A 10,668-nucleotide genomic window follows, 5' to 3' on the forward strand; every position below is an offset into this window, starting at 1 on the left:
TTGCCCATCCATTAGTGCATATAAGAAGTATGTTTTAGATGAGTCATGCCAAACTTATTTAGCAGTGTGAATTGAAACTAATGGAGACAGGAAGAAAATGTCAGCAGAAGATATCGTAATACAATTTTCCAGTTAACATAAAAGTGAAGTATGTGGTTTCATTCCGAAACCGGATGTGTTTCACTGTTTCAAACAACAACGTAGGAGAATTTGGAATTAAACGGCACACAATAACGAAGAATGTAGAGAAATTTTTAATTTTTATTACTCGAGTCTCAGATCAGATTACAGTTGCAGCACGACGTATTCAGGCGTACTGGTTGACAAAGTCCAAGAAAGCAGATACCCTGGTGAAGACGGAAGGCGCTCCAGCAGAGCCGCAGGGCACGATGCCCCAAGACACGACTCCGATGAGGGCTCCGTCCTGGGCCAGAGGTCCGCCGGAGTCTCCCTGCAGAAAACCAAGCCACGTGGTCAGTACACCCACTCTCGTTCTACGACACACACTGCACCGTACAACATATGCGAACGTCTTAATTACCAGCTGCTCCACATTTATTGATCTCCGAACATTCATACATAGCGGAGACAATGAAACTTCAGTATTTCAGTTGGTCTGTAAGGCAGCTCTCAGACTGATCACTCGTTTCACTCAGAATTAACAGACCGTATATCACAAAGAAGTCCCTTGTTGAAACTCTAGCGTATGCTGACGAAATAGTGAACAAAACCATCTTATTAATATTGCACCTGCTAAGGTAGATATGGGCAGTGTATGTAGGCCTGGCAGATAGAGCGGACTGATCGCTAAGGCCATTCACTTACGCCCAGCAGTCAGAAAGGCCTGACGGTTCGGTGCAGGAGGAGGTAAACATACTCATCAGATTGGCGACTCCTCTTGATCCCAACACGGTCTTTAACAGCATTTCTTTGTTATGACGGAAAGCGCTACAGCTTTCACCTGCTCATGTTTCCTTTCTGCATACAATTCCATCGAACACGTACAATTTTATTTCCTAACGTACTACAGAAAAGTGACACAAACATATATAACCTGAAGAGCATGAGTTAACCTAATGAACTGACGTATCAGATGCCACTAACGGCCAATAGTGCACCAAAATACGTACACTCTCGGGTGCGTGGAACAGAAAACGGCATGCTCGGCCAAATAACTGTAATTTGATCGCCAAATCTACAAAGCACACATAATACAAACAGATATAACGTGACACGGCATAAATTATCCTAAGCAACTCACGTATCTGATGTTTCAAATAATGTTGCAATAATAGATTACAGGCACGTATACTGCTAATGTAAGTCTCCAGTTACAAAAATTTCCAACCAGAAATATGAAAGTTCCTATCACTTTTCTCAGCCCGGGATAAACTCATAACAGAATGCTTGCATTAGATACGAGGAGCGCCGGAACAAAAACCGATAAATCCGCATTTGCTTTTAATACAGAGAGTAACAAATAGTGATCTCTAAATGGCTCCACAAGATATAAAAAGAAGAAACACACCATAAAGCAACAGATGTCGCGTTGTACTGAAAATTATTTTGTGGCAGCATGTATTATTACTCCCGTATCTCCCCACTACAGCTCAAAGACGCGAATACAGCAAAAGTGGATATATCGGGTTTTGTTCCGGTGCTTCTCATATGATATTCTATTTCGTGTTTACCAAACATAGGAACCACTGTGACTAACTACCATGCGATATTGATTTTATGGTTCTAGAGCGCTGAAACATGTGGTTAGCCTCCAGTGGATACACCTTACAGCGGCAAAGTATCTTGGACCCTCCATCCGGTCTCGCAGGCTGGACTGCCCTAGCATCCGCGAAAGGGTTAACACGCTTAGCTCACCACCACTCATGTGACTTGCAGTGTTGTGCTACGTACCGAGCAGGCGGAGATGCCGTCGTTGACGGGGCCGGTGCAGATGTTCTCATCGTTGAGCGGGCTGTTGCCCAGCAGTTGCGCGCACTGGGTGTTGCTGATGATGCTGACGTCGACCCACTGCAGGATGTCGGGGTAGTTGGGTATGCCACCCGTGCTGACGCTGCCCCAGCCGGACAGAGTAGCCGTCGAACCAGCTGTAAAAAACAAGGTCTAGCCGTAAACCCTCCTGTAGTGCCCTCCATGATCGCATGACGGGTTTCCGTTTAGTTTAATCAGCTTTAGCAGAAGAGGACGAAAAATTCTGATTCCTGTTCATGGTTACAAATTCATCAGAAGAAGTAACGAGAAAACGAGTAGAATAATCGCGAATTTCCAGCGTCCACACATTTTTTTATAAATAGCCATGATGCCGGAAGAGGTGATTGACTTACCGCTGGGGACGGATCCAGCGGTGGGCAGCGAGATAGCCTGTACGTTGCCGCTCAGAGAAAAGCTGGACTGCAGCAGGAAGACGGCGATGTCGTTGATGGCGACATTGCTGTAGAACAAACGACAAATCAAATTAAACACCCATCGTCAGTTGAAAAACCATTATTGCAGACATGAGTACGTACGTCATATTGGTACGTAGCTTGTGGTCATACAATGTACCACAAACAGAGTCCTGTACCCTGAAAGACAGAGCGACAATCTCCACCCTCATTATCATTAACGATTGTTATAAGTCTAAATGACAGGGATCTCGCATTCGGTAATGGAGGATAAAAACTCCACGGAAGAATGAAAACCATTTGCAAACTTCACACGAAGGTACCTCTTAGTAATCAATACCAACTCATTATTATAACTGTAAGTCATATTCTTAATAACAGTACAGCCTAGAATAACAGGCTATAACGTATCCATCCCAGACAGGTTTAGACCACACTTAATATAGAATTTGTCTGCGGCACTTACTCAACGTCCGCGTAGTCTGGGTGCACTACCTGCTGGGATACGCGCACCCTCTGGCCGTTGGAGTTCAGGGAGTTGATACCAGCCACGGCCTGAAACACACGACAGAAGACAACGCAGTCAGAGAGAGTTATTTGTGTTTCTTCGCACAGTGTTAGCTGTCAGGGCATTCGAACGTACTAGGGGACTAGAGTTATGTTATACTATCTAATACATATCTACCCTCTCAGGAACTATATGCAATTATTCGACGCAACAATTACTTAACCGCACTGTAAGTGCTCTCACTCATATGAATCACACACACAATACAAAATATAATTTGGATATACTGTGTTGCTTAATATGAGGCCGTAAAATCTGCTCTCTAACGAAAAACCTAGGGCTAGCTTATCCATTCCCAATAGCCCAAACGAAAATTATTCCAACAGTTGTCAATGAGGTGACAGAAGTCAGGGGATGCCTATATGCACATATGTAGACGGATGTACTATCGCCTACAACATCTGATTTGAACTCATGTGATCCATGTGGAAAGGTTTCCGACATGATTATGGCCGCACGACGAGAATTAAAAGACTTTGAACGTGTAATCGTAGTTGGAGTTAGACACATGGGATGTTCCACTTGGGAAATTCAATATTCCAAGATACACAGGGTCAAGAGTGTGCCCAGAATACCAAATTTCTAACTTTACCTCTCACCAGGGACAACGGAGCTGCCGACGAAACTTCAGTAACGACCGAGAACAGTGTAGAGTTCTAGTGCTAGCAGACAAGCAACACGGCATGAAGTAGCCGCAGAAATCAATGTGGGACGCACGACGAACGTATCCGTTAGGACATGAGGCGTAGCGCCCTCGCATCGCTCCTGTCACTCGTTATAGGCATGAGTCATCGACAGATGTCACCAGCTGACATGGACCTGAGTTACAGAGCTGCACGTAGTTGTACTAGTAGGCGGCAGAGGTCAGCAGTTGACGGGCAGTGCTAGCAGTCGTAGTCAAAACAATGTTGTAAAGTTATGTTTGATTAATATTTAATGTATTTGCATAATTATAGTTGTTTTATATGTGTAGTAATTAGCAGTGTGAGTGTTGTATGAGTGAAGAAGAACAGAAGTAAATGAAAATTGTTTTGTTTATTCACGAAGTACCAGTTAAACTATACGGGGGATTTACTATAATTAAATGTGCAGTCAGTTTATGGTACTAATAAATCGTGAGTAGAACACAAATTAATCGGAAATTTCAGAAGGAGTAATTTATATTTGATACTTTTCTAAATTTATTTATTTAACAATTGCCATAGAAAGAAATGTTTTACTGCGATTGGTCATTGAAGTGAAGCGCGGGTTAGCGCGGGATAATACTGCAACCTGATTTGCTGTTTGTGATGTCAGCTAATTAGAAAAATGCAGGGTCGCGCCAATCTATGCTGGGAACAAAGCCTTTGGTGTGATCTAAGTCAGTCGGGGGGCTGAGGGTTCAAACTAGTAACATCTCATTGAAAGCAGCTCAGTCGAAAGTACTGTAAAATCGCGGAAAAATGCTAATTACGAGTTCGCGAAGTAGCACAAAGTGTATTTAAGTGAACGGTATAGTGGAAGCGGTGTGGAATTTCGGACGGAATATCAAAATTATTGCTTTTACCGTTAGTTAAAGCTGCGTGCCGTGTTGTGCGATCTAAGACTGGAACAGGTATTACGTGTAAAGCAGAGTGCACAACATTTGAGCGAGCATTTCCATAATTAAACGATCCGGTGAACTCTATTAACTACGGTAACGGGTGTAAATACCATAAACTGGCTACGTGTGTGATTGTGGTGTGCGTGTGAACTGTACGGTGTGTTGCCGCTTAGTACGGACTTGTCAGTATTAACTGTGATCTTTATCATAAAAAAATACACCTGAAAATTTACATTGCCAAGCTAAAACTTTTATTTCAGTAGCTAGCCACATCCCGTTTACCGGACAATTCTATGTATGTTGCGACCTGCAGTAGACAATAGTGGTCTAGTATTTTCTACTACAGCTTTTAGCTAGACAAATGAAGATTGCTGGACACTGGCAGGGCGGTAAAAAAGTAACGTGCCGCGCAGCAGACAGAGCAGCAAGATTTGCCATTTACTGTCTGTGGCAAGATATGCCTCAATCAAGCGCCTTTGCCAACAGCATGACATCGCCCACAGCGCCTCTCCTGGGTGGATGAGGCTAGACGAGCGGAAAACCATAGCCAGAGCAGATGGGTTCCGAATTCAGCTGGTGAGAGGTGGTTGTAGATTTCGAGTGTGGCACAGAACCACTGAGCCACGGACCCAAGTTGTTAATAACGCACTGGACAAACTGCTGGTGGCTCCATAATGGAGGTGTCTGTGTTTACATGGAATGGACTGCGTTCTCTAATCCAACTCAGCCGATCACTGATGGGAAATGATTATGTTCGGTTACTTGGAGATCGCTTGGAGCCATTCATGGATTTCATCTTCCCAAACAAAGATACGTCGTGTCACTCGGTCACAGATGTTCGTGATTGCTCTGAAGAAGACTTTGGACAACTGGCGCTAATAATTCGGCAACCCATATTGCCTGACATGAATGCCTTCGAATATCTATGTGACATAATCGAGAGGTCAGTTCGTGCACAAAGTCGTGCACCGCACTATGGATTGCTATACTTGGTCAGTGTTTCTCCAGGGACTTCCAGCGACTTGTTGAGCTCATGCCACGTCCAGTTGCGGCACTACGCCTGCCAAAAGGAGGCCCGACACGGTATTAGGAGCTATCCTATGACTATTTTCACCTCAGGGTATGTACTGACATCCTTCTTCGCGGTAGTACAATACATTGAGATTGGCTGCAGTTACTTAACTACATTAACGATAACTTCATCATTAATTACTGCCTTCCGTTTTGATAAACGTCAGGCAGCCTCGTGCTCACCTCGTAGTGTCCGATGAAGGCGGGGTCGGCGCAGTGGCCTGCGGTGACGACGGCGCTGGCGCTCACGATGGAGCCGCCACACGTGTGGGACGCCAGCCCCAGCTGCACCCACTGCAGGGACACCTGGTACGGGAACTGGCCTGCACACATAGAACGCCGGCTCAGCGCCTGCTGTTGCTGCACTCTTTGCAAAGTATAGCGTCTACCAGTACCAGGAAGCAACGTCAACAATACCGGCAATAAAAGCGTGGTATGAAAATCTTGCAGCTCTCGAAGAATGACATTACAATGAAAGCCAGACCATTAGCTGCTTACAACTCGAATTCAGGACCTCCTGCTTACATGGCAGATCCTCTGTCCGACTGAGCCACCGAGGACACAGAAGATACTGCGATTTCAGGGACTTATCTCTGGCACTTTCCCCGTGAGACCCACACTTCCAACTTACTGTCCACCATACTCAATCTACCGATTCCCTTAAGAGTTTGAGTAACGTGGGTGCATCCGCACTCAAGAAGATCATTGGCCGGTCAACCTTAAATGTATGAAGATGGTATCCGCTTTTTCGGTCATACATGCACTGATTAGTACATGTATGTACTGATAAGCATGATATACTGTTTCTCTACGGGCGCAGCTGCTATGAGAGATAGAAGTTTGATTGTATTCGGTTATATTTTGTATTATGAATGTCATGGTAATCAGTACTTCGTTACAAAAGACTAAAGTTGTTTTGAAATGTAGGAACAAGGCAGGCAGTGGTTAACCTACTACTTCTCGTAGAAGATAGGTTATGGAGAGGCACACATACGTTTATAGAATTTGTAGACGTGAAGAAAGCTTTCCGATATATTGACTGTAATACTTTATTTGATATTCTGAAGGTACCAGGGGTAAAATACTGTGAGCAAAAGGCTACTTACAACTTGTAAATAACCCAGACGGCAGTTGTAAGAGTCGAACGGCATGAACTGGAAGCAGTGATTGAGAAGGGAGTGAGAGAGTGCTGTAGTCTAATCTCGGTGTTAATCAATCTGTACAATGAGCAAGCTGCGATAGGAACAAAAGAAAAATTTCTACGCGGAATTAAAGTTCATGGAGAAGAAATAAAAGCTTTGAGGTCTTTCTATGACATCGTCATTCTGTCAGAGACAGCAAAGGACTTGCAAGAGCAGTTGATCGGAAAGGACAATGACTTGAAAGGAGGATATAATATGAACACCAACAAAAACAAGACAAAGTTGATGGAACGTAGTCGTATTAAGTCAGGTGACGCTGAGAGAATTACGTAACGAAACGAGGCGCTAAAGGCAGTAGATGGGATTTGTTATTTGGGCAGCAAAATAACTGAAGATGGCCGAAGTAGAGAGGATATGAAATGTAGACTGGCAATAGCAAGGAAGGCATTTCTAAACAAAAGAAGTTTGTTTCTATCGAATATAGATTTGCGTGTTAAGACGTCTTTCCAGAAGGTATTTGAAGTGCAGGCATAAATGAAAGTGAAACATGGACCATAAACGGTCTAGACGAGAAGAGAATACAGGCTTTTGAAATGTGGCGCTATAGCAGAATGTTGAAGATTAGATGAGTATGGAAGTACTGAATGGAACTGGAAGACAAGTGTCACAATCTCACTAAAAGAAGGGATCGTTCAATAGGTGACATTCTGAGATATCAACAAGGAATCATCAATTTAGTATTCGAGGGAAGTATGAGTGTGTGTGTGTTTGTGTGTTGACGGGGGGGAAGGAGGATAAAAATTGTTGAGGGAAACTAAGAGATGAATGCAGTAAGCATATTCAGAAGGATGTAGGTTGCAGTAGTTATTCGGAGGTCCAAAGGCTTGCACAGGATACAGTAGCATGGAAAGCTGCATCAAACCAGGCTTGGGACTGAAGATGTAACAGCAATATCCAAAAAAGCTTTCTCTCCGGTAAAGCACAGGTGGAGGTATTTTCTCACGATAGAAAGTAATATTGTAGAGCTAATCGTTTGGTGCCAGCAACAGTCAACATTGATGCACTGAGTGGTTTTCATGTAGGTTTGTATAATGAAAACTGAGTCATACAGGAGACCAGTGTCTAGCAATGTAATATAAGAACAATGGACAAAAACTTTATCACCATCAGGAGTCTTCACGCTGTATCATGTAGCACGGCCTCTAGCCTTGATAATTACCTCGGTTGGGCTAGGAAAGTAGTTCCGAAGTTTCTTCACATTTGCCATATGTATCTGAAGCGATTAAATGATGGATAGATTCATTCGAGATCTGATTTAAACCCTGAGTGTTCGCCAGGAACGTGTGTGTGCACCCCTGTGAATACGATTGCCGTCTTTTCAAGAGTATCGAGTGTACACAAGATACTCAACAGGAAGATGTACGAGAAAAGGCAACCCCTTGTTACCAAGTGTGTCGAAACAAACATCTCCGTTTACGTTCGCTGTAACCTAGCTGAGTGGCCGAAGACAAGATACGAAATACATCCCAAAAGCTGCACAGGACCACCTCGGGCTAAACTACATTCTCGACACACGGCCCCTGTCATTCCTCAATGGGCTGTTGCTGCACTCGATGCTTTGCATCATTTGAAAACGCGAGAAATCACATCTCGTCGAATCACACTACACGGTTCCAGTCAGATACTGCCCACTCAAGATGTACAATCTTATGTGCCACCATTCGTGAAGTAGCCGACTCAGAATATGCATTTCGTGTAGTCTCCTTTTTTTCGAATCTGGTTGAGATGAGCCTACATTCAGTGACAGGTGCAATTTATTCCTGTTGGGTATGAAACAGATTGTTACTGACAAGTCGCGACCTTGTCTCTGCTCTGTGTGGGTTAGAATCATTTACGTGACTCTGTTGTTACGCCATGTTACGTGATTGATAGTAATGCACATTCCTTGTAGACACTCAGGACAGTACGCACTGATACATCAACATATCGGGCAACTTCATTCACGATGTGATCAGAGGAACGTCCAAACATGGTAGCTCCTTCATGCACCGTACCAAATATGTGCGTCAACCCAACTTACAGTGCAGACTGCATCCAACCGATTGGCCTGGGGTGAAAGGGGAATGAGAAGGTTCTCCACAGAACTGATGAGGAACGACACATGTGAAAAACAATGAGTAGAAGAAGGGACACGGTGATAGGACGTGTGTTAAGACATCACGAAATATCTTCTATGGCCAAAACTATTGAGAGAAACGGGGATTAGAATATATCCAACATGTAAACTAGGACATTATGTGTAAGTGCTACACTTAGACGAGGAGGTTGGTGCAAATCCTAAGGGGACAGATCAGACAACTCAGAATACAGACGAAAAAAAAAAAACAGCAGCTTATTACGAGTGACTGTCCACTGACAAAAGTATATAACATGTGTTGGAGGTGATGGCTGATGATTTAGCAAATAAGAAGACTGACAGGTACCATTATCAGAAGGAAGGAAAGAAGACTGGAGGTTAAGGTCTCATTCACATTAAGATGGTTAGAGACGAAGCACAGGCTCGGAATTTATCAAGTATGGGGAAGCAAATCGGATGTTCCTTTTCAACGGAGCATTTTCCATAAAGGATTCAGAGAAATTGCGGAAAGACTAAGTCTTAATAACTGGACGTAGATGTGAGTCCAGTGTGCCAGCAAGTGCGCCACATCGCTCGCTCTTATTTACGGAGTACGCATCACGGCATGAAGGAGCGACTTACCCAGGGAGGCATCTGAGCCTCCGGTGATGCGACCGTGCTTCAGGCCAAACTTCCTGTGGGGTCCGCTGTGTGGAATACGGCGGACTGGCAGCTCAGCAGCTGAAACAGAATTAAAACCACTCTCAGTGACCTGTGGGCACCGCCCATCTCTCATGAATAAACACAAATAAGTATAAACGTTCTTCAAGCGGACAATAGAAACTGTGGAAGTAGAGGAAACCTTAGGTCCTATACTGCAAAAACACTGTTTCGGTTATTTCATGATTTCCCTACGTTAGCTAGAGACACAGACAGACCAGCAGAAGCTGTATGAATGGCTGTGTTCCCTGACATAGTACAACAGCGACGCCACTCACCCAACACGCAGGCAGCGAGTGCCAGCACCAGAACGGCCTGCCTCATCATGTTCGACTGTTGGTGTCTGGAGAGGAGATGCCCCGTAGCGCGACCACACGGCCTTATATACCGGTCCGCTAAGTGCCAGGGGCCCAGTTTTGCACTTTTGGTCCAGGGATGGCGAAATTCAGGAAATCGAAATACTTGATAGCGTTACGCAGGGCTTAGATTACAGGTGGCAACTTGGCGACCTCGACAACCCAGTATTTGTCGATAAGTATCGCAACACACATTCATATCAGCATCCTCGACCCTGTAGCCGTGGATGAAGTGATCACGAGATTTCTACTGCTGATGTAATAAATGATATAAAGTTACACATTTAGTAACCCTGCAAGTGAAAAGGAACGAAGTGTGGGAAACGGACAGCAGTAAATAGTGTAACAATGAATGAAAAAATTATCTACACTTACAGCGAGGAATGGAAGTGTGCCTCGAAATGTTACAAACAACTACGATGGTAAAAAACGTACAAAACACAGGGAATTAGTGTAGCTAAAGATTAAATTTTTCATGAAATGTTTACGCTAACTGAAGAGAATAACAAAAAATCATTGGATCAGAGAGTGACCTCGATCAGTATGATAGATAACAAAAAGGGAACAAATTTATTAATACGATACTGCAGAGCCTGTATTATTCTGAATTACGATGAAATGATCCTTTGGACTTTGGACCTGCGTGCATGCCCGAAGCAACGGGCGCTGCAGTGAGTACATCCTTTATGAAACACTTAAAATGCATTCGTA

The 10,668-nt window shown here is 44.0% G+C and overlaps 1 protein-coding gene across 1 annotated transcript; it reads right to left on the reverse strand.

The window, feature by feature from the left end:
* Positions 1 to 273: 273 nt before the first annotated feature.
* LOC124548511 (trypsin alpha-like) lies at positions 274 to 9,949 on the reverse strand. The gene is made up of 7 exons (XM_047125179.1): positions 9,880 to 9,949; positions 9,524 to 9,622; positions 5,807 to 5,946; positions 2,869 to 2,957; positions 2,343 to 2,449; positions 1,912 to 2,105; positions 274 to 451 (listed from the first exon to the last, which is right to left on the reverse strand). Exons 1-7 carry the CDS (start codon positions 9,926 to 9,928, stop codon positions 308 to 310), a joined length of 822 nt encoding a protein of 273 aa, XP_046981135.1. The 5' UTR covers positions 9,929 to 9,949; the 3' UTR covers positions 274 to 307.
* Positions 9,950 to 10,668: the final 719 nt, after the last annotated feature.

Source organism: Schistocerca americana, chromosome 1, assembly GCF_021461395.2.
Source record: "Schistocerca americana isolate TAMUIC-IGC-003095 chromosome 1, iqSchAmer2.1, whole genome shotgun sequence".
Taxonomy (NCBI): domain Eukaryota; kingdom Metazoa; phylum Arthropoda; class Insecta; order Orthoptera; family Acrididae; genus Schistocerca; species Schistocerca americana.